General features: G+C 47.9%; 1 protein-coding gene across 5 annotated transcripts in view; it reads left to right on the top strand.

Annotated features, from left to right (window-relative positions):
* Lpgat1 (lysophosphatidylglycerol acyltransferase 1) overlaps nucleotides 1–15,163 on the top strand; it is a 117,180-nt gene extending 102,017 nt beyond the window's left edge. For 4 of the 5 annotated variants that reach the window (XM_055609146.1, XM_055609145.1, XM_055609143.1 and 1 more), the window contains exons 7-8: nucleotides 2,891–2,997; nucleotides 5,293–11,275. In XM_055609146.1, coding sequence (XP_055465121.1) covers nucleotides 2,891–2,997; nucleotides 5,293–5,444 — 259 coding nt within the window. In that variant the 3' untranslated portion in view covers nucleotides 5,445–11,275. Of the gene's footprint in view, nucleotides 1–2,890; nucleotides 2,998–5,292; nucleotides 11,276–13,871 lie in introns of those variants that run through there. The other variant, XM_055609144.1, reaches the window with a different exon arrangement.
* Nucleotides 15,164–24,397: the final 9,234 nt, after the last annotated feature.

Here is a 24,397-nt window from a genome sequence, read left to right as displayed (position 1 = left end):
TCAACCAGGATCTGAACCCATAGCCATGGAAGCTGCTTGCTAGCTGGCTCACTCCCTGGATCAATACTCAGCTGGCTTTCTTAGATATGCCAGGCCCACCTGCCTTAGGGATGACACTGCCCTCCCTGGGCAACCTTCTCCCCATAGCATCAGTCATCAGTCAGACAATCCTTTACAGACATGCCTACAGGCCAGTCTGAGCTAGGCAGTTTCTGGTTGACTTTCCTTCTTCCCAGGTGACACTATGTTGTGTCAGGCTGACAATAAAAACTAAACTGCACATATACCTTAAAAGACAGGCCAAATATTTATATTTCTAAGTAATGAAAAGCCCAACAGAGTTGTCTTCTAGTAATCAGGAAAATGGCTCACATAACTGACATCCATCCATCATAGGACAAGTTCTGTGATGTAGTTAACCTACTGGCTCAGGCTTCCTATGTCAGTGCTACCCTCCTCCATGAAACCTCCTTGGTCTCATCCTTCCCAGCGGGTGGCCCAGAATTCCAAGAGCTCATACTTCGATGAAAGATAAAGACAAGTAAGAACGTAGCTTTTATTTTTCCAATAAGCTCTCTTACGCTTTCCTGAAGCCATAATAAATAATTCCCATTACCATCTCCTAGGTCCTGGCTTGAGCTCACCACACCTGAAAGAGTAATGTCTGAAAACAGACTTTCTAGGGCTACTTTTTAAACTCTTCTTTAAGTTTCTTACTGCCTCTTTCTCCGAGTTCCACCCTTATCCCTTCCAACACCCCAAAACCCAGTAGAAAGGAAAGGTTAGTGGAGAGAGGGGGCGCGGTTCTTTCTCAGCTGCTTCTTGCTGGTTAGGGTCATAAAGTTCCTTGGGACAAGTCCAATCTTCATTTCAGGAGCTCTCCAACTTCTTCTCATCCAGCTGTATCAGCACTAACCAGGAGCAGCAGGGGGAAGCACCAGCATTCTTCTTCCTTGGAGCCCCTCTTTACACTCACTGTGGAGCCCAGGCTGCCCTAGGAGCTGGTGTTTATTTCCTCTCCAGAGTCCTCAGAATTAAACTATCTGCAGCTGGCAAAGAGCCCCTCTCAGAGCCTGCACGAGGCAAATAGCCTGCTGCTGTGGACCCTCTGAATCAGTCCCATGTTCCACACGTGGGACCAAAACAAAAACATGTTTACGTATCATAAATCAAAACGTCCACAGCCAGACTCCTGTAGCTTCGTAATGGGAGGATACTAGGACTGTAATTGGATGAGTAGTAGCATATTTGCAACATTTGCTTTGAGTGGCTTTTTTTTTTTTTTTTAAGCTAGAAATCCTTTTCTATTATACTAAATTTTGAGGCTGAACAAGGTAGAAATAGTATATTTTAGAAGTCAGTTTTTAGAGGTGAAAAGGTGATGTAAATGTTTGGATGCTACTGTGTGGGAGAAGTGAACATTTTAAAAAGCACTGCTATTGCTGCAGAAGCATGTCAAAGAAATATTACGTTATTGAAAGCCTCCGACGTGTATAGCAGCTTTCACTTAAAAGTAAAACCCAATTCTTTAGTTTTAATTTTTTGTATTGAGGCATTTACAAAGACAAAGTTAATGGACATTTTAAGGGCATTTAAATTAGATGGAAGAAAAAGAAACATGACTGAATTACCTGTGCCCAGAACTGTGTTGGCTAAGAATTACAGAACTTTATTCGGCTTGGAATCTGCCACATTCACACAGATCTGCGGCTCCCCCGTTGCCGCTTCTCCCTTAGGGATTCCTCCCCATGCTGCGGCTAGTCATGTCTTCCTGGGTCTGCATAGGCTTGCCGCTCTGCATTTGTTCGCTGTGTTCAGCTAAAGGAGAGAGGCGTTCCCATGTTCTTGGAGGAGAGCACCTGCTTATTCTCACTCCTTAGCACCATCTGCTGATTACTTTTACATTCTGTCCAGAACTTACCACTGAACCATGCTGCCATCATAAAAATAAATATCAAAGCCAGAGGGAAGTTCACGGCTGCATGCTAGACTTTAAGCCTGCTTTTCTCTGAAGTGTTCTGTGTTCACGTCTCTGGCGTTTTACCTTTATTTCTTGGTGCCGCCATGGTTGCAGTGCAGAGACCACAGTCAGGATCATCTGTATTATTCTGAATGTTTTTAATTAACGTTAAAATGAAAGCACAAGATTGCTAAACACTCCAAAGACTCAGGATGGATCTCCAAGAACTGATACAGGCTCATTGGGAAGTACTGCTGACCACAGAGTATGACTGTGCAGGCTACGCTCAGCTGGGCCTCACTGTGTCGCCCAGGCTGCCGTGGAACTAGAGCTAACCCTCCTGCCTCAGTTTCTAGAGTGCTGGGATTACAGGCGTCAGTCGCCAAAATCTGCCGTGAGCCTTTTGGTGTCTATTTTCTACTTTAACAGTCTCTGTTTGGGGCTGAGGCTGTAACTCAGGAGTAGGAGTGATGATTCCCATAAAAACAGGAGGAGCCTGCAGAGATGGCTCATCAGCTAAGAACACTTGTTTTTGCAGAGGACCCAGGTTTGACACCCAGCATTCATATGGCAGCTTACAGCTATTTCCAGAGCTCCCAATGCCATCCTTTGATCTCTCTAGGCACACACATAGTACACAGACATAGTTTTATCAAAACTCTCATACACATAAAATAAATCTTTTAAAAAACAAAACAAACCTTCCCTGTTCACAAAGCCAGTATTCTAATATACTTAGTGAAAAGCCATCAGTTTGGGCAATTGTGTCTGGTTTTCATTTTCTTATAAAGCAGTCTTGCCAAGGAACATTCTTTGCCTAGCATTTAAGTCACTTTGTGTGTATGATTCATTAATAAAGCTAAGTTAGGTTCTGAGTGGTTTTGACTTCTGAATTAAAGCAGATCCTTTTATCTTTCTGACTCTTACTAGGATTTTCCCAATCGGAGACGTGCCCTTGGAGACAGAGGACCTCACCAGCTGGCTCTACCAGCGCTTTATTGAAAAGGAGGACCTCCTGTCCCATTTTTATAAGACAGGTACACAGCATCTCCCTTACACGCGCTTCTGAAGTCATCAGAGATTCTGAGCACATGCTTTAGAGGAGATAAACATTTTTCAATTATTTACCTTTATTTTTAAAAGATTTGATTTTATTATTTTTAATTATGTGTGGGTGGGTGTGTCTGTGCGTAGGTGTGCATACATGAGTTAAGGTCTCAGAGGAGGCCAGAGGCTTCGGAATCTGTGGAGCTAGAGTTAGAGATGGTTGTGAGCCACCTAATGTGGGTGCTGGGAACAGAGCTCGGGTCCTCTGAGGAACAGCAGGTGCTCTTTAGCCTCTGGACTACCTCTCCTCACCCTCTTTCAGTTATTTAGACTAGAAATCAAAGTCATTCTGTATTTAAGAACTTCAACTTATAATTTATGGAAAGAAGATTCAGGTTCTTCCTTCATCATCCCTGTACAAAATGGAGTGATGAGCATGTCACACAGTGATGTGGCTCAAGCACACCAGGCAGACAACCGCAGACCAATGTGTAGCCGTTGGAAGGGGATGGAATAATCGTCATCATTTGAGGTCATTTTAAACTGCATTTTTACATGCTTTTTCCTCCCTTTCATGGAGAGATTTATTCTGTTGCATGGTTTTAGTTCAGTTACGTGGCCCCATTGCTTTGGGCCTGTGTCAAAGCAGAAAGGGGTGTCAGCAAATGTCCTCTCAACAGGAAGCAGAAGAGTCAGGATTACTTCTGTTTACAAGAAAAGATCTAGTTTGCTATTTTCAATAGTTGAAAAATTATTTTCAATAATTGTCAAATAACTAACAAAGTTAGTTATTTCTCCTTGGGAAGGAAAGGAAATCTATCCTTAGTTCCTTTATAGTCTCAGTATTGTATACACTCTGTAAGAACTACAGGTCCTGGTACTACAGGTCTAGAGATTGAGGCAGGAGTATTCCAAGTTCTAAGCCTTCCTTGTTAACTTCCTGAGGCCTGTCTTACTAAGAATTACAACTCAGGCTGGAAGTGTGGCTCAGTGGTAGAGTGCTTGCCTCATCCATTAAGGCTCTGCATTGAGTCCTGAGCACCAAAATGCAAAAGCAATAATGTAAGGAGAAAAACATGAGAAGGAAGAAGAAAGGACGATGGAAAGAAGAAAACTAGCAACCAACATGCTTTAACACATTGCTTTTATAGGCCTTTTTTTTTTTTCAGTGCCTAAACAATGATCAGGAAATAGGAAGTCTTTTTTTTTGTTTGTTTGGTTTTTTGAGACAGGGTTTCTCTGTGTAGCCTTGCTGACTTAGCACTCGCTCTGTAGAGCAGGCTGGCCTCAAACTCACAGAGATCCATCTGCCTGTGCCTCCCAAGTGCTGGGATTAAAGGTGAGGGCCGCCACTGCCTGAAGTCTCAGCTCCCACCCTCATTGCCTTCTGATATTTGGCTTAAATTGCAGCAATAGTGCTGAGCCTCTTGACAAAGGCCCCTGCATACCAGACCTTGAGACTGGACAGTTCAATTTGGCCTGGGAATTGCTTGTGAGCAGCAAATCCCCTTATGAGCCAGCTTACCCTGGGGATTATCAGCCAGGACAAAGATGAGTGCTGAAAGTGGCAGGATGATCTTGGGAAACTGCACCAAAGCCGTGTAGGTTTTCTTTCCAGAAGGAAAAAAAAAAAAAAAAGACATGTTTACTCTGTATCCTCTTTCTTATTGTGAAGATAAATTTTGCAAAGCTTGCTGTATTTTGAGAATGTCAGTTGCAGAACCACTTTTCAGCAAAAAAGAAAAAGTGCTATTTGAGAAATGATCTGATGTCAGTTTCATAGACCCTGTGTGTGACCACTGTGGAGGTCTAGCTGTCCAGAGGGAAGCAAGGCAACCAAAATGTCTGTCCTCACAGATGGGCCCCAGTGGAGACGGGCAGCAAGCACACCTACAGAAAGAACGCAGATAGGACCGCTGACAATTGGAAGACAGAGAACAAAGCTAGAGCGTGCTGGGCCAGTGGAGACGGGCAGCAAGCACACCTACAGAAAGAACGCAGATAGGACCTCTGACAATTGGAAGACAGAGAACAAAGCTAGAGGGTGCTGGGCCTTGCTGCAGGTCAGGGATATAGGCTCATGACGAGTCATTCGCCCAGTGGGTACAAGAGTGTTTGGCAAAGGTTGGCTTGCTGCTCAGGCTTGGCAGCTTAACAGTTGTGTGTTAGAGGGGAGCTCCGCAAAGTAAGGCAATTTGCAGACACACCTAACTGGGTGGACTGACTCAGCTTTACTTCCGACCTGTACTGCGGGAGCACATTACTGTTTCTGTCTTGTCTTCCAGGAGCCTTTCCTCCTACCCAGGGCCAGAAGGAAGCTGTTTCCAGGGAAATGAACCTCAGCAACATGTGGATATTCCTCATTCAGTCCTTTGCATTTTTGTCAGGCTACCTGTGGTACAGCATCTTTCAGTATTTTTACAGTTGTCTGTTTTAGGAACTGACTTGGACTTGCTACATAGGAGTTCAGACTTCATACATGTGCATTATTTTACATGTACAAATCAAAATATACAAATCAAAATATATAAAAGGCAAAGGAAATTCAATGGATGGATTGATGTCTATCCCCCTTTGGGATATTTTAAAACCCTACTGCAATGAGGATCAGTAATACAATGATGTGCTAATATATTTTAAGAACTTTTCATGTTTTAAAGAGATACACTCTACCATACATTTAATGCAGGCATCACATTGGGAGAAGAGGAAATCATAAAATCATCCTAGAAGACTCGGAAAGAAATTGTCGCCACCGGATGCACTTGGTCATGCCCCTGTGACTAGCTTGTGAGCTTTAGTTAAGGTTCAGAAGCTATGCGCCTCTTTCCTAGGGCAGAGCTCTACAACATTACTGTGTCCACCCTTCATGCTGAGGTACTGGTAGCCTGGAGAGCGGGTGGGCACGTTCCTAAGGAGTGGCCTCCTTATCTAGTAACCCTGGCTAAGGTGAAGCGTTGTCGTTCTCTGTGGGGAGCGGTGTCCACTGTATCCCTGACATCCCGTGAAAGGCTAGCTCAGCCAGCCCAGCACCATGTTTACATGTGCTAGTGCTTTCCCTTCTGTCAGGAGAGGGGGCACCTACTTTCTCTTTCTGTACAGAAGGCATATCATAGAGTGATAAATGTATTTTACCAAATGCACTTTTATCAGATGCAAATATAGAAAGGATAGTAGCATAGCCTGAAACAAAGGGAAGCCTCGTCCGTGAGCAGGCTCCCGGGAGGCTTTCCTGTCTGCGTGCTTGCCCGTGATGCACTCTAGCACCACCTTCATTGGTCACCTTCCTGACCCCATTTCCCTATTGGTAGCTGGATCCCCCCCCCCCCAATTTTGACATTGCAGCACCACTGGGGGCGGTTTAAGCAAGTTAATGTAAAACTTCACATGACCAGTTTCAGGGAAATAGGAAATAAGAGGTAGAACCAGACCTTGGCTGGCAATATTGACAAGGCTCCTGTGTCCCCAAGAGTCTGTGCAGACATCAGTGTGTTCTGTTATTGTGTCAAGCAGCTACTCCTCTCAGGGTGGCAGGACCAGGAGGCAGCAGCTCAGAAACACTTCGCATTCTCTCCAGTTGTTTTCAAAGAGGGCAAAGTCAAGCAGATTTCTGTTCATTCTAGAAACCTTTTGTAAAACTTGTCATTCTGTTCTGTGATTTACCTCATAGGAGAACCAATGCTGGCAAAAAGTGCAGGCACACTGCATCAGTGCTGAGACGGGTTTGGCCAGGGGGTAGTAAACTCCTCAGCTTGAAGAATAGGAAGCCAGCAGTCGTCGTCTGTGGTGTGAACGTTGGAGAGCCCCTGTTGTTACTAGCAACAACTGACAGTTCTGAGAAATAGGCTGTAAAACAACAACAAAAAGACTCATGTTTTCTGCTTTCAAATAAACCAAAACAAGAAAGGAAAAGACATGAATTCTCCCCAGCTGTGCAGGAAGGTTGACCAACACCAAATAAAAGCCCATAGCAGCTTCACCTGTAGCAAACCAGAGCGTGTAGGAGAGAATGACACGCTACAAGATACCTCAGTGCCACCACAGCACTGCTGCCAGACTGCAGAAGACGTTTGGTTTGTTCTCAGGGTTATAAAGCCTAACTGGAAAAACAAACAGACAACAAACAAAACATAACTGTTTTGAAACCTAAGCATTTTACTCTGGTTTACACTGACCGTAAAACCAGTCTCAATGTAGAGATGAGAGAAGCTGTTCAGTGCCTCTTTTTGAGGCCCAGGAAAGACTATTAAGTTTAAGGAAGAACTGGATTGAGACATTAGTTGGTGGTCTGGGGAAGAAATTGCTCACTCTCAAGTATAGATAGCGTGCAGTCCGAGTCAGCAGGCCATTTTCTCACTGCACAGCAAGCCACAGACGACACTGGGCAGTCCTATACAGAAATGTGACTCTGGCCCACTTTCCCACTGCTGTGCTCCAAAGGAACATGACCTTTAAGTATACTATACATGTTAAGTTCACTCTCCTAAGATGTGTTTCTTCAACTGCAGTTCCATTTCCACAGTCTCTAGAGTGACAGTGACTATAGATTTGTGAGCTAACTTTTAGTAATAGAGATGAGCTGTAAATAGATGTGTCTTTGATCTGTCCTACACCTCTTCCGTTCTTTCAACACGTCTTGTGTGTGAAAAACATGTTTGGGTGATTTGATAGTGCTTCCTTGTCAGTCACTGGAGCCCACCTACTTGTACTGGGAAATGTGAAGAGAAAATAGGTGCTAGGTGCTCTTTATGGCGATCTGGGGAATCCACAGTATGCCACTCTATAGAGCTCAGTACAACTCCCGTTTGTACTTGGTGTGTAAAGTGGATGAGAGGTTAATGTGTTGAGTCGGGGAGGTAAGCAAAGCCATGTCAGTTTACCCTGGTGTTCTTGGCATTTGCCCTCGGCTAGATTGCCTGGTTTCCCACCACAGGCTGGGTGACTCACTGCTGGAGTCCTTGGCACAGGTGGGACCACGCAGCAGCTCACCTCACCCTTGGTCTCAGAAGTGGCTGATGATAGGACAGAGACGCCTGTAAGCAGAGGAGTGAAACTTGATGGATAAACAAGTTAGGTGAGAATTTTATAGGAAGTTTGAAAATATAGCTGTGGGTTCAGATCTGTCATGCTGTTAGTTTTGATATTACAACTCCTAATCTCCTCCAGCAAAAAGAAACCTAGGGAATGCTAACAAACTAGTCAATTACAGGGTAGTTAATCCAGTGTTAAGTCATAGGAAGCCAAAAGCTAAATTTTTTTGTAGGAATTTCTGATTTTTACTCTCATCAAACTTTTTTTTTTTTTTCCTTCTAGGGATACTTACTACTTTAAAAGTTGAGTTTAGTTTTTTCCGCTGACTAATTTTTGTCTGTATTTATGGCTGTGTTAATGAGTAGTGAAATAACAGGAAAGCAAGACAACTAGCAGGAAGAGAAAGCACCGAAGCTGGCATAACCTGTGGGCTGGGAAAGGCGGTCTTAAGTCACCCGCTGTGGCCCTCGGCTGTAATGCTGCTGTCTGGATCAGCACTGAGAGGCCATGTGGCTCCTCCTCATTCATTTGTCTTAGTGATGTGTCTTGACAATCGGTACCCTAAAGACTCAACCAACTAGTTATTCCTTCCTGGGTATAAGCTCAGAAAATAGTCTTTGATCATAGTCTTTTGTTTATGTTTAAAAACAAATATTTTGTTTGCACTACTGAATAGGAAGGTTTAACTGATCTTTTTTTGTGGTTTTTCATCTTCTTCTCTGAAGTCACTACATACTAGTGAACACAGGATTTCTCGCAAAGTCATCATTACAAGAAGTGTATTCAGCCAGGATGGTGATAATGGTGTCTTGTATGGGGTTTTGCCCTACAAGTGCTGTGAGCCTTCCGTCTATCAGCAGGCCGGAGAGAGTGCTGGGCCACAGGTGTGCCAGTGCATGTGACAGGGGCACAGACTAATGTGTTTGGGACCAAAGCCATCTAAGTTGGAAATGTGTGGATCACAAGAGAGCCTGGCATGCTGTGGAGCAGTCACTGGTGCGTGCTCTCTGGTGGTCACTTTCATCAGCGCTGGGTGACTGCAAGGTACTGAGGATATACTACAGGTTCCAAACTGTCAGGGACAATGTCATACTCACTCTGGGGTTTCCTGCAGAGTCTCCACCTGAGGGGTTTTACATTTAATATTTTTTTAAAACAGTGTAAAGAGAAAAAAAATGTATGTGTATTCTAGTTGCAAAGTATGCAGAAACTTTGAATGACTTTATTTTTGTGTAAAACTGTTGAACACAACTGTTGTGCACAAATTCTTTACATGTAAGGAGTCTATGCATTTTACAGTAACATATCTTATGATTGGGTAATAAGACAGTTACACATCCAACTGCCATTATTTTTATTAAGTGCTTTCACTTTCTTTACAGTTATTACAAAGTTATATTTATTTTCTACAGATGGGTTTTTGTTTTCATGATTCTGTAATGTTTACTTCAGCTGGTTGAGCTTTCTTTGTGATCTGCATGTCACAGTGTGTTTTAAGAATGACTCTAAAGGCCGTGGCAACTGTAACTCACTTTTGTAAAGGGCTGGTCATATGTGGATCTGGTGTCTGGATACATCGGGGATGAGCTTACCAGATCATCTTTTCAGAAATTTAGATGTTATGAACACCAAACAAAGCGTTTTCTCAGCAAAAATTAATAGCTGGTTCTATTTTTTTTTTAATGTAGAGAAAATAAAGTAAATTTTTTTTTTCAAAAATAATGCTTTTAATTCTTAGTGGGGGTGGGTGTCTGTGCTCTCCCAGCTCCCCAGCACTGAGTGCTGCAGCCTGTGCCTGGAGCTCACGCTCAGTGGCCGGTGAGAAAACTACCAGATTCCTCCTTGGACTTAACAAGGTCTGCACCTTCCGGTCCTCTCAGTGGGTGTGTGCTGGTGAATGGTTAGCAGTCCTCTCTCTCGGAAAAAAAAATTATGTATGTATGCGTATATACGTGTGTAATAAATTTTGTTGGTAACAGATTCTTAGTGCAATTAGCAAATAATAAAATATAAATATAATATAATTGTCATTGGTGAACCCACAGAGCCAACTTGTGACAATATCAACCATGATTTGATTGATGGCATTATGTCCTGCTACACTAACCATCTCCAGATAAACTCCTTCAGTCTAGTCTAGTATACGACTTATATTAAATTCTTACCCTTGTACAGAATGTCTTTTTAGTTTTAGAATTAATTAGAAGTTTAGATAATTTATTTTTAATTATATTAAACCCTAAATTTAGGGACTGAAGAGATGGCTTACCGGCTAAGAGCACTGAATACTCTTCCTGAGGAACTGAGTTCAATTCCAAGCACCCACTTAGCAGCTCACAACTGTCTGTAATTCTAAGATCTGACACAAATATATACATGTAGGCAAAACACCAGTGTACATAAATATGTTATTTAAAAAAAAAAAAAAACTAAATGATCAGCTCTTAGAGACAAGTTAGAGCTACCTTCATCACACCACTGTCCTGGTCTTTTTGTTTTTAATGTTTTAATTACTAGGGTTGAATAAAATTCACAGAATTTATTTACTCACTAATCCAAGAAAAATCCTATCATTGGCCCTTGCAGGTTTTAAAGTGTGTGAAAAGCACTGACATCAGTGGGAGCAAGGGAGCTTCCGGTTCTGGAGAGCCTGAGAAAGCAGGCTTCTCAAGGAGAACAGGGCTGGCACGCTGCGTTCTCAAAGCTGAGTAAATGTGCCCCTGTCACTAGGATGGCTGTTTTTACATTAAAAACATTGCTGGTTTAGTCACTTGTTTGTGGAATGTTTGACCCCATTGAAAATGTTTAATGTATTAAAATATCTTGCACAATCCTACCAAATAAGTTAAAGGGTTACAGTTGCGTCTACCTCTTCTTTTCCTGGCTGGATTTAAGACGCTGGTTGGCTGAGGCTGAAGTTTTATTTTCCCTCTGAAGTACTGTATGTGGAAGACAACAGACTGGGGACCGAGGCCTGAAAGCAGATTTGAGGCTCTTTGAGATCTGTTACTGACCAGCCCTATTGCCTGTGAACTGGGGGAAAGCCATTGTTTTTAATGCCCACTTAATATGAAAATGTTTGTTTAAAAAAAAAAATGTTTCTTGCTGGTGAAAAATGTATTTTTAAAAGGCAAAACCAAATCCTCTTTTGGTCTGAGAAGTCAGCTGTATGAGCAGGTGTGACCGTATCATAATATGCTGATGTCATAGAAATCAATAAATTTTTACCTCTCAGGGGTTGGGTGACCTTGTTCTTGACTCTGAGAAGCTAGAAACACAGACTAGATGTGCCTGCAGTTCAGGATGCACAGAAAAACGCAGGTGCAGCATGGGGTGCGGAGGGCTGACTGACCAGAGCCCAGTGCACCCCTTTCATGGTCAGAGAAAGACAATACAGTGGGTACATCTGAGCCAGGGCACAAGGAAGAGACTGAAACACTTGTTCTCTCTGAGGAATGAAGGTACAGGACTCCATCGCATGCACTGGAGACTCACTCTGGAGGCAGGGACAGGTGTTCTTTGTCCATGTGTGTGTCTGCATGTCGTCTTCATGGCCAGTGGCCCCTCAGGGCAGCAGGAGGCCATCGGGTCCTCAGGGACTGGAGTTACAAACAGTTGTAAGCTGCCATGTAGGTACTGGGAATTGAACCTGAGTCCTCTGGAAGAGAAGGCAGTACTTTTTGGTTTTCAACACAGGGTTTCCTTGTGTAGCCCTGGCTGTCCTGAAACTCACTCTGTAGACCAGGCTGGTCTTGAACTTGGAGATCCGCCCTCCCAAGTGCTACTCGAGAAGCCAGTACTCGTAGCTACTGAAGCCACCTCTCCAGCCCTGCTGCTGTTCCTGAGAAAAGTGAGAAACCATGAAGATACCAAATACCAATTACTGATGTGTGCTTCTCTGTTTCACTTTGGGTTAAAAAAAAAAAAAAAAAAAGTCTTAACTGCAGTTTTCTATCAGTTGATAATGTCTTCAGGACCAGATCAGGGTAAAGAAGACAGGAACCCAAAAAGGGAGTAGAACTGGGGTACTTAGAAGAGTAGCCCCAGTTATTTGGGGTAATATAGGGAAGGCACAGCAGGTGTGCATATTCCAGACACAGACTCTGCAATGAAAATAGGTACTAGAAAGTCAGCTTCTGTACTGCCTCTGTCCTGAAGGCTGCCATTCATGTCTGCTTACCTCCCCGTTCAGCTGACTGTCCCCTGAACAGGAGAAAGGCATACATAAGTCATCAAGAATAAGTGGACAGTGCACAGTGCTGATGACTGGAGCCCTTCCAACAACCAAAGCACCCACAATCCACAATCAAGCTTTTTGTCTACCGTGGTGTGTACTTATTCCATTAAGGACAAGGGACCAGTGTTTGGATTTGTCTTGGATACCTTAAATGCTGATGCGGTACAGTGGCAACTCAGGGCTTCCAAAAACACTAGTAGTAGCCAACAAGACCTTGTAGGATACAGCCAGGAGCAGCATCGCTTTCACCAGTGTATTCTTTGGTTAGTTAGTGTAGGGTCAGTGTGGGAAGGTTGGCTTTTAGACCCTCCCATGCTAAACCTGTGCCAGAAGGAGTCAAATCATCTTCGAAAATGAGCTCTACAGTACATCCCTCTGCTATTTGAATATGGAACTTTAGTTAGGTCTGTAAGAGTTATCATACTGGGCAAATTTTCCAGCAATATCAGTTGGAAATGCTTTGAGTTCCCAAGTGCTTAAAGGGTGGGTAAATCTGTTGTCACTCGTTCATGTAAGTCACATTAATCAACACCTAACTAAAAAGGTTTTGGCTCATGCCTGGTATGCACATGGTCCTGGGTCTAATCCTCAGGCCTGCAGAAACAAAAAGATTGCTTTGCCAAACATCATGGGGCATACTGTAATCCCTACACTCAGTGGCAGAAGCAGCAGGATAGATAGTGCCAGGCTTGTTTGGACTGCGTGGTGGCGAGCTGGTGACCAACCTAGGCCACAGAGGAAGAGTTAGTGAGCAGTCTGTGTGTACGTTGCGGCACTGATCAGCACGTGGCTCATTGGCCTTTGGGATTTCAGAGCTAGTGGGAACTTTGGCATTTCCTTTTCTGGGGTGGTCGATTTCCTTGTGCAGTTGGCCCAATCGCCAGTAGAGTCAGACAGCTGCTTAGAGAGTGGAGGACTTAACTGGCTTTCAGTCCCTAGATCAGCAGGTGGCTTCTGTGAGTATCTCTGTTTTCAGTAAACAGTTGGCAGAGCTGGAGAGATGGCTCAGCACTTAAGAGCACATACTGGTTTTGCAGAAGACCCAAGTTCGAGTCCCAGCACCCTTGTTGAGTGGCTCACAACCACCTGTATCTCCAGGGCAACAGGATCCTATACCCTCTTCTGACCTCAGTAGTAGCTACCCTCACACAGACACACACACACACACAAGTTTAAATAGTCTGTTTTATAAAGAATGCCAAGAATGAAGTATACATGGTTGTGTTTGTTTTACATTTTTAGTTTTTTGAGGCAGGATTTCTCTGTAGCCCTGGCTGTCCTGGAAGTAGCACTGTAGACCAGGCTGCCCTCAAACTCACAGAGATCCGCCTGCCTCTGCCTCCCGAGTGCTGGGATTAAAGCAGTGGTAGATTTTAAAGTTCTGCACTTTCATTCTTCTCGATTTGGAAGTAAATGTAATAGTCCTAAGCCCTGAAGGATGGTTTCTTAGAATGTCCCCCTGAGCTCTGGCAGAGACACCATTAACCAGTAAAAACCTTGAGTTCTGTGGTTGTTATCTTTTCTCATGTGATGGTGGGATGGGAGAGGGAAAGAGACTCCAATGCCATAATACTTTCTGTTCTTTCTGAATTGTAGGTCTGAGATTGGCAGAGGGCCCACAGATGAGAACCAGGATCTGGGACTCTACCCAGGAGTTGAACCCCAACTCTGCCCACTGAGAAATGGTTTTTTGTTTGTTTGTTTGTTTTTGTTTTTTGGTGTGTGTGTGTGTGTGTGTGTGTGTGTGTGTGTGTGTGTTTCATTCACTCCTTGTGTGTCAAATGAGAAACTGTCAAGGAGTGATCTTCGGCATTAAATGAGTGATCCTCAGTGTTAAAGAGATACCGCACATGGGGCACGGACGGTGGGTGTGCTCCTCGTTGAAGGCTGAAGAATGTCTCTCTGCCCGAGCCCAGCTCAACAGAGGAAGTCTTTCTGTCTTAGTGGATCTTCACTCCAGTTGTCACATCTTGTGCACAAAGACTGTCATTGCCCCAGGGGCTGTTGAGAGCCACTGCACCATCCAGAGCTTCGGGGTCTTTGAGTCTGACCAACCTAGAGTGCGGCTGTGCTGCTGACCCCACACACACTGTATCTTATGCTCCCAGACAGCAGGTGAGGTCACAGAAGCTGTTAGCAAGGCGAGGACACTAGAGCAGAAACACATTACATGCTCTAATAGAGACCTATCTTCGCTTCTCAGATGGGATGTCACCATGGTGTGGACCTTGAACTAATGGTCAGAAGGGAGAAGAGCATAGTTGGTGTTTGGGAGCCTTCCCCAGCTGAGGTCCTCTGTGTAGTTCTTGTGACGGTGAGCCTGGCACTGAAAAGCCCTAAACTTTAGGGAGGTTAGTGTAGTGCTGAAGAGCTTTCTCCTGGCCAGTTCCACCGGTCCCTGAGGCTGCCTGGAAATTAGATGCTTTCCATCATTGAGCGCTCTGCTGGGTGCTCAGTTCCAAAGACCTGGGGAACCGCAGGGTGTAGGTGGGGCTTGGTGGGAACTTGGTGATACTTTCTGGGGTATCAGTGTGGACTACAAAAGGAGCTGGAGGGAAGATGGGGGCCTGAAGAGCTGCCATTTCTTACTGCTCTCACAAGTTGGTGTAGAGTACCATGTTTGGCTGAGCCTGCTTCCTCCAGAGTGATTCTGGGGTAAACAGCACATGGTTCTTGAAGTTTCTGTGCCTGTTCCTTGCCTGGCACCTTTCACAGCCAGTTCGGCCCTCTTCCCGCCTGTGACAGATGCCGTCTGGCTGTTTGAGACAGTTGTCAGTGCCTGTGTTTGGTTTGCAGTTTCTTCGTGTCTTTCCTGGGGCAGTTGTGGAGAGAGGCTCTGGGGCCCACCTTGGTTCTTCCTTCATTAAATAGATGTCTACACACATGAAAAATCCACTTTGGCCGGGTATGGTGCACACCTGCCTTTAATCTCAGCACTCTGGCGGCAGAGGCAGGTCGATCTGTGTGAGTTTTGAGGCCAGGGTCTACAAAGCAAGTTCCCGGACAGCCAGGACAACATAGCCTTGAAGCTCTGCCTTGAAAAACAAAACAAAACAAATAATCGCTTTGGCTGCTGCTGGCTTAGGACTGTCACCAAAGTGGAGTACACGTGAGAGAGAGGCGCCCGCTGCCCATGGCTTGGTGGTGAGAAGACATGAATAAGGGAAGCTAAGCGAAGGCCAGTTGAGGAGAGCAGCCCGGGGCTGCCACGGAAGGCTGCTCTGGCAGGTGCTATGGTTTCCTCAGAGAATACCCACCATGCTGTGTAGAGGAGGGAGCACAGGGAGGTCACTTGAGCCTTGGAGGGACTTGGGGAGCCTCAGAACTCCTCACAAGAGTGGAGTCCACGAGGACAGGCACTCTCTTGTTACTGGAAGAGCTCACACAGAGGCTGGGCTGGTCGGTGCCAGGCTGAGCCTGGCTGGCAGGGTGAGCATGGCTGGGAGACTCCAGCCGGAGGCTGGGAAGAGCTGGTCCTGTTCCTATCCCTCCTCCAGCCCTGTGCACCCTCCTGACATCACCACATCACGGGGTGCCTGATCAAAGCCTCTACTGTCCGGCTTTTCTGCTGCTCGGGAAGGAGGAGCAGTGAGCTCAGCCTAACCCCAGCACAGCCCCGCCACTCCCTTCTCTTAGCGGCCTCTCCCAGCTTAACTCACCAGGAGCAACTGTCATCAGTGTGACCCAGCACAGAGTAAAATTGCCAAGCTCTTTCTTCAAAGCATGAAGAGTTATGACAATGTTCAGAACACAAAAATGGGGAGGCCACACTCTCAAAATGTCAGCCTTCGGGGCACCAGCACTGACACGTAAAGGGGACCCGGCGACCATCCCTAGCCCAGAAGCTGTTTGCAGTTGCCGCCTGCTAGCAAAGGGAAAGCTAGTCTTCTCCAGCGGCATGCCTTTGGGTATATCAGCCACACTCCAGGGCAGTCCCAAGAAACCAAAAAAAACCAAAAAACTCTGTGGGTTTTTTTTTTTTTCTTGGGGGGGAGGGTGACTTTTTGTTTCATTTTGGCTTTTTTCTTTTCTGTTACTGGGTTTTTGATTATTTGAGAATGAGAACATGAAGTTAGGTAGTAGGGAGATAGAAAGGATCTGGGAAAAGTCGAAGGTCAGGGAAGCATAATCAAAATATATTGTATAAAAATTTAATTGAGGGGAGATGGCTCAGCAGTTAAGAGCACTGACTACTCTTTCAGAGGAGGAAATGAAGCCAGAGAAGCCAGGTCTCTGGGGCAGGAATGAGGTCCCTGCCTCGGGAACCCAAGCTCCCAGGAGGCGCGAGGAGGGTGGGGATCAGCCGAGGGGGCCACAGTGCGTGCTTTCCGGTGCACCCCCCAGGCCCTGCACAAGGTGCCCCTGGCCAGCCGAGAGGAATGGAGTGGACGGCTGCAGCAGGAGCCGCCCCAGCCAACTTCTTACTGCCCCTCCGGCGGGCACAAAAGGTCCCGGCACCCACGTCTGAGGTGGGAAGCTGCCCTTGGGTGTGCCTTAGGACCACACCTGTTGTCACACCGGGAACTGAGAGTGAGGGAGTGTGGTGGCAGCAAGACACATGTGCCAGGGCCTCTGGGCAGCGGGCGTGTAGCCTCCCAACAATGTGGGCAGATACAGCAAGACCTGTGGCTCCTCTTTCCCCTCCCCTGCATGACGAGGACCCACACAGAAGCAGAGCTATGGAGCAGGGTGTGGGCCAGTGAGCTGTTTACTGGAGTGTGTGCTGAGAAGACACAGAAAAGGGGGCAGGCTGTGTCACCATTACAGCTGCTGTGGACAGCTCAGATGACATGGCTGCCATCCAGGGGTCTCCCAGGGCTCGTTTCCCCTGCCAATTAAAGAATCAAAGGCAGGAAAAGCCTCATACACCACAAGTAGCAGCACCAGATGACCACCGGTAAAGAAGCTTGCACACCACACAGACACACAGCAAAGCACACGCACACAAAGCAAAGCAAAGCACATATGCACAGAACATGCACATCCACACAGGGCAAAGGACACACACAGAGCACACACACAGAGCACACGCACAGCACACACACACACACACACACACACACACAGAGCAAAGCGCACACGCAGACACTCCCCAGAGCAGAGCGAGGATAAGACCCTCGTTAAGGACTGCAGGTGTTTGGAGTGGCTTGGGATGGTCCCCTTTTCCTAATTTGGGGTCAGTCAGCTTAAGCAGAGGAAGCGAAGCTGATGCACCTACAGCTCAATGTAAGCGTGTTGAGGACTAGCCTTGAACATACTTAGCCAGCCTGGTTCCATCAGCTGGAATGGGGCCTGCTGGTGGGAGAAAAAGCCTTCCAGGCCTTTGTCTCAGGTCAGGAAGAAAAGCAAAAGCCAGAAATTTGCCTTTTTTTATTTTTTTCCCTTGGATGTCCTGGAACTCGAACCACTACTGCCCAGCACCATCTTTTTTCCTATCTGCCTCCAGGAATCTGTGTAACCGGGTTGATGGGCTGGGGGAGGGCCACTTTCAGCGGCCTCCTAGAGGGGGAGAGGAACTGCCGGGAAGGATGGCCTCCTCGCAGAAGATGGCCTCCTCGCTGGCAGCAGATCCCCTCAGTCTCCTTCAGCTGCTGGCCTGAGGCAGCCTGCCTGCCCACACAGCAAGTGCCAGGCTCTTTTCTCCTTTGGCTACGTTTCCTAGAAAACACTTCCTACAGCCTGGTTGCCTCTGGCACTGTCCTGAGGAATGGCTGGCAGCTTGTGGCCAGAGCTGAGCAGCCAGCAGAGAGAGGAGCAGGCCTGCAAGCCTCCTTACCTGTGAGGGAGGGGCCAGGGCTAAGGAAGCAGGAACTCTTACATGAGGCCCCGAGCCTGCAGCTTCCACATCTGCGGGCAGGGTGAGTCTGCCAGGCTTACCTCTTAGCGAAGCCCGTCTTAGTGGTGCCCGTCTCACAGGCACCACAGCTAAGTGAGCATGCGTGCACACACACACACACACACACACACACACACAAGCTTTGCTGCCTTTGCTCTCCTGACACACCCACACTTCGTTTCTTGGAACTTGTCAGATTGGCAAATTGTCTGGAATCTGAACTGCTGGAACAGGCGAGTCAGAGTGGTGGGGACACATGATTTCAAGTCACAGCCAGAAATTCTTCTCCTCTTCCCCCCTCCCCCAGTCTAGGAGCTCTGGGTCTGGGGCAGAGGCTGAGATTTTCTGAACTTGTGACTTATCTGGCAGAAGGGGTTATTCTGGCTGCTGGGTTCCCAGGGAAATGAGCTTGTGTATACACGAGGTGGGTCTGGTGGTCACAGGCAACAGAACATCCCCAGTGGGAACATAAGCGTTCTCGCTGGCTGGGCTTGGCACCGGCTACCCAGCCACTGGGCCTGGTAGAGGTTGGATCAGTGAAATGTTCCTTAGGCTATCCCAGAGTCAGAATGCTTATCCAGGTGCCTCGGGAGGGAGGGACCCCAGAGTCTGCGGGCCAGAGTGCGTGGAGCAAGAGTGCAGACAGGAGCGCCTGTGGGCAATTAGGGAGGTGCTGCCCCTGAAAGCAGTAGTGCTGAGTCGGGACCAGTCACCGCAGGGGCAGGTTCTGAGCTGTGGAGGAGTCCCACACCCCCAGCTCTCTTCCAGGAATCTGATGGGAACCCGGCTCCTCTGACCAGTCTGCCACCTCCAAGACCAGCTCTCAGCCTCTCACTCCCGCTTCCAGGCACCTGGTCCCTGTCCCAGCTGGGTTACTTCTCTAAAAGAGTTTTGCTGTTGAGGAGACCAGAGCTGAGGCTGCTCCAGGAGACAGTAGACTTTCAGGGCTTGCTGTGACCTTCTTAGACAGACTGTGGAAGACGAGGCAGGAGCAAGTACGGTAACACTCGAGGTAGCCATGCCCAGGATGGTCAGTGTACTGACTGCAAACACTTGACCTTTGACCCAAGCTCAGCCACTAACAACTCTGCCTGCTCTGAAAGGGCAGAAGAGCACGGAGCACTCTGGCATGCTTGGATCGACACCAGAGAAGCGCCAACGGACACACATGCACACACACACACACACACACACACACACACACACACACACCACACGGTGGCTACAGCAGTGTGTTCAGGGAGTGCACAGAGGAGGGACACTGCCCGCTGAGCTCTCCCGCTGGGCTTTTGTGCCTAAAATGCCTCCCCAGAAATCCCATGTGGAGGGGTGGAGCCTTGAATTCCTGAGTTGAAGAACATAACCAGGACAAGTAGATCCCAGCGGCTTGCACAAGCGAGATTGCTATGCTTATAATGACAACCCCCGACCGACTCCGGGTGTTCTCCTATCTCCATCTTACCTAAAATATTCAGCTCCTGGGGCTACCCTAACCAGTTGATCCTACAGCACTGCTCCAAGCAACAGAACTGTGCTAACATAAACTGGGGGCCAGAGTCCTAACTCACGGTGTTAGCAAGGCCGGCTCCTCTGTCTGCTTCTGCCTCACGGAGGCCTGGGTATGTCACTCCATCTCGGCTAGGAGCCCAGGACTGCCAGCAGCCACACACCCACAACACTGAGGACGTTTTAGAAAACGTCCACACAGAGCAAGAGAGGAGAGTGAGGAGTCCAGGTGCTGGGTGGGTCTGAGGCAGCATCCCCATGTCAGCCAGACTTGTAGCTCTCTGGGTTAACCTGCTCCGAGCTGAGTGACCCTCACAAGAGGTCTAGGGCTGGGAATGTGACTTATTTATTTACTTGGCAGAGTGCTTGCTTGATGCATGAAACCCTGGATTTGATTTCCAGTGCCACATAAACCAGCCATGGTGACATGAGCCCACAATCCCAGCCCTTGGGAGGTGGAGGCAGAAGGACCAGAAGGCCAAAGTTGTCTTCAGCTAAATAATGAGTTCAAGGCCAGCCTGGGCTCTACTGAGAAACTACCTCAAAAAACAAAAGTTTGTCCTGGTTAGTTATCTTTAACTGTCAACTTGACACAACCTAGAATTATCTAGGAAGAGACTCTCAACCAAGGAATCACCTCTCAGAATGGCGTGTGGCATGTCTGGGTGCAGGGGTCGTCTTGATCTGTCCTGACTGTTGACTGAGGTGGAAGGGCCGAGTCTGCTGTGGGCAGCACCATTCCCCAGGCAGCGGGTCCCAGACTGTCAGGAAGCTGGCTGAGCAAGCCCAACTGCCAGCCAGCAGACCTCCACTGTTCCTGCTACGTCCCTTCGGAGTTTCCCTGGTGACCGGCAGCGCCGTGTGGAATAGCAAGCACCTGTCTTCAGGTTCCTCCCTTTAGTTCTGACTCGACTTTCCTCGGGAAAGGACTGTAGCCCTGATGTGGAACCCAAACAAACCTTTTCTTCCCCAAAGTTGCTGGGTCAGGATCTTTTACCCCAGCAACAGAAATGAAACTAAAGCATATCCTTTTACCCTAAACCCCATCTGCTTTCTTCCCTAAATCCTATTTTCCCTCTAAACAGCCCTGTGCCTCCATAAAGCCTGCACTCACTGGCGCATCCTCCTAGCCCAGTGTGATGTCTGGTTTCCCACACAGAGGGCACACCCCTGTTGCATCCTTTAGCACCTGCCAGAATCCATCAGTCTGTCCCCTCTGACCCAGAGGTGAGCTCCTGCCGCCGGGTCCCTCGCTGGACAGCAGCCCTCAGCACAGTGGTGTGCACCAGTGTTAATGAGCAAGGGGCCTGCCCTTTGCCTCTTCGGGGGCCTGTGTGTCACCAGTGGAGGCTGTGGGCGGCAGGGGGGCGGGAAGCAAGCTGTGCACCTGGTGCCTCTCCGGTGGCTTTTCCCAGGAGGGACGGGGGTGGGGTGGGGGGGTGGGCAGTGTGACTGGAGGGCAAGGAGGGACTTCAGAAGCCAAAGTCCAAGGTGCTGTGAGAAAACAGCTTGGAGAGAGAAGGGGTTAAAAGGGCAGGAGAACCACAACAGGCACTCCCACCGGTGGCCCTGGTGCAGACACCGTGGGGAGGGGCACTCCTCCTGCACCCCTTGAGCTAGTGGGCAGCCTCTTGAGCCACAGCTCCCAGACCTCTGGTTTCTCGGTTTCTCGCACTGGCGTATCCTCCCGTCTGCCCAGCAGCACTCACGGCTGGCCCCTGCGGCCGCCCGGGTCATGCGCCTCCAGTTAGGCCCGATCTCCCAGGGTTCTGGCCAGAGTCCGAGGTAACCCCTGCTCTGAGCGCTATTGGTAACCGAGCCAGGAGGATAGGTTACCTCAGGATAAGGTTCCCTGCCTTTGTTTAGGGCCACCTGATGCTGCAGAGCGAGAAGCTCGGGCATGAATTATTGAGGAAACCTCAGGTTCTCACCGATTCCCTAGTGATTCCAGTATGTCCGGAAACCAGAGAGGACTTGACCCTTGGCTGTGGCAGCTGGGATTGAGCAGGACGCAGAGCTGGCCAGGGATTGAGACCTACAGTCTAGTGCGCCTCGTCACAGCCCCATGTGGGAAGCTCTGTCCGGCTAGGAGTTCCCAAAAGATGTGCAGAGAGGAAGGAATGGCCCATGGCTAGAAATCCAGCTGGCCTGGCGTTTGCCCCCTCGCCCAGGCGGGCTGGCAGGGACTCACCTCTCCAGTGCTGGGGTGCAAGCGAGCACCACACCTCGCTCTCATCCCTTTCAGCTTTTGCGTGATGTGCCGCGTCTTTCCCAGCTGAGTGAAGGTGCCTTCTCTTCTGCACTTTCTCTCCTCACCGCCTGTCTCAGGCACCAGGGGTTAAGAAGTGGCGACATGCCTTCTGTCCTCATGAAGTGCACACTTATGTTGAGAAAGGTCTCGCTCTGCCCAGCAGGTCACAGCAGAGACCCAGGATCAGGAGAGCCTTCTTGCAGGTCACACTTGTGGCTCCGAAACTAGTCTCTCCTGAGAAACTAGGCCTGTTCCTTAGGCCACCACGTTTGCGGAAATTTGTCACAGTGGCTGCAAGAGATGAATGTGACAATGTGCACGTGTGTTTACGAAGGTTCAGGTGTGACCCAGCGCAGGCGGTGGGCAAATAGGGAGGCACAGCTGGACACGCATGTGCACATAAACGCTCTCTTTCACAGCTTTTGATGTCCACAAAACAAACTCAAGGTGGGTCACAACCTAAACGTATCAGAGTAGAGGCTCATGTCTGTAACCCCGACACTTACGAGGCAGAGACAGGAGAACCATGAGTTCAGGGCCAGCCTGGGCTACATAGCTAACTATGTCTCACACAGTAAACAGTCAAACACCAAAGAAGGGAAAACACTGAGCGCAAAGCCAAAGCCATGCCTGGGCACGGCTGTGCACACCCGTAACCCAGGCACTGAGGAGGTTATGGCAGAAGGATTTCAGAGAGTTCAAGGTCAGCCTGGGCTACAGAGTGAATAGCATGCCAGCCATGGCTCAAGCAAATAAACAAGCAAGAAGCAAACCGAAATACTAAGTATAAAAACAAAGCCATGGAGAACCTCACAGAACCATGCAAGAGAACACGGTGCCTCCTGGTAAGCCAGGGTTCCTTAGCTATGATGCCAAAGCATGAGCCACGCAATTTAAATCTAATAACCTGATGACTTAAAAATGTCTCTTTTTTATGAGTCACTGCTGAGAGAATGAAAATACAATTCACAGATCAAGATGTGGGTAGCAAATGAAGAGGTTATATGTCAAAAAAAACTCTCAGGCTCAATAATAAACAATTAACCCTTTAAAATCAGCAAAAGGTTTTATCTTAAAATTTGATTATTATTTGTGTATTTATGTACATAGGACAGGGGCTAACCTTGTAGCCCAAGCTGACCTCAATCTCACAGAGATCTGCCTGCCTCCACCTCCCAAGTGGTGAAGTTAAGGGCAGGAGCCATCTTGTCTAGCTATACTTTCAATCTGGATAGGTGTATACACATGAGTGCAGTGTCCAAGGAGGCCAGAAAAGGCTGTCAGGTCCCCCAAAGCTGGGGACATGGGTGCTGGGGCTCAAACTTAGGTGCTGTGCAAGAGCGTCAGGAACTTTTAACAGCTGAGCCATCGCATTAGCCCCAGGCGAAAAGATTCTAGTAAGATTTTGTCTTCATGGAGTAAGACAAGCCACAGAACGATGTGGAGAATCTCAAACAGTCAAGGAAATGCAAAGCAAAACCACAGGGTGCTAAGACACCGCCATGTCGAGGCTGTGAGGGCACAGAGCACCCTGAAGGCCAGAAATTCCGACTTCATTCCCCACTCCTCCCGCCCACCCCCACCCCCCTCAAGGCAAGGTTTCACACACAGCACAGGGGAATAACATCTCCTTCTCAAGAAAGACATTTGCAGAGTTGGGGATTTAGTGAGCTCCGTGGTGGAGTGCTTGCCTAGGAAGCACAAGGCCCGGGGTTTGGTTCTCAGCGCTGGGAAAAAAAAAAAAAAAAAAAACTAAAAGAAAAAGAAAGACATTTTCTCTCAGCGGTGGTACGGGAAACTTGCTTAGGGAGCATTTTAACAGAGGAGGCTTTAGACCCTGAGCAATCTACCCTGCGGCTGAGGGCAGCTGCATTGCGGAAGGAGAGGCTGAGGATACATGCTTGTGAGGCATTGTGTCAGAAAGCTGGGCGCCTCAGCAGGGTGAGGGCAGACAGGTACTAGGAAGATTCTGATGACCCAGTCTGCTGTAGCTGTCTGTGTGATCAGGAGGACTCAGCTCGGTTGTCAGTTGAAGACATCTGGAGTCAGCTAAAACCCAGGCCCCTGAGCATGCCTTTTTCATAATCAGATTATCTGAAACAGGAAAACCCACCCTAACCCTGGCCCACAGCTTTTGGTGTAGCCCAGATAAGGCTGTGGAAGAAGGAAGCTTTGCTTTTTGCCTACTTGCCCTCAGTCTTGCTGGCATGTTCCTCTATCCTGTGACATGGCCGTGTTCACCCCGGTTTCTTCAGGATTCCAGGGCAAACCAGCAGCTCTTCAGGAATCCTACGGGACTCCGGCTCAAGCTGGAACATACCACATCTCAGCCTTCCTGTCACATCGCAGCCATCGATGGACTACCAGACTCTTCCCTCCAAGCCAGGCTTGTAAATCCCTTGTATCTATAAAATCTACCGATGCTCACAGAGCCAGTAACTCCACCCCGATAAGGGAGGCAGACAGAGAGGGGAAAAGGTCAGCTGGCCTGTCTTCAGTAGTTAGGGACCCAAACAAGCACACACAGAT

The sequence above is a fragment of the Psammomys obesus genome, unplaced genomic scaffold (assembly GCF_907164565.1).
Source record: "Psammomys obesus unplaced genomic scaffold, mPsaObe1.curated_primary_1811, whole genome shotgun sequence".
Taxonomy (NCBI): domain Eukaryota; kingdom Metazoa; phylum Chordata; class Mammalia; order Rodentia; family Muridae; genus Psammomys; species Psammomys obesus.
Note: the sequence above shows the minus strand (reverse complement) of the source record. Positions and strands in the feature narration are given on the sequence as shown.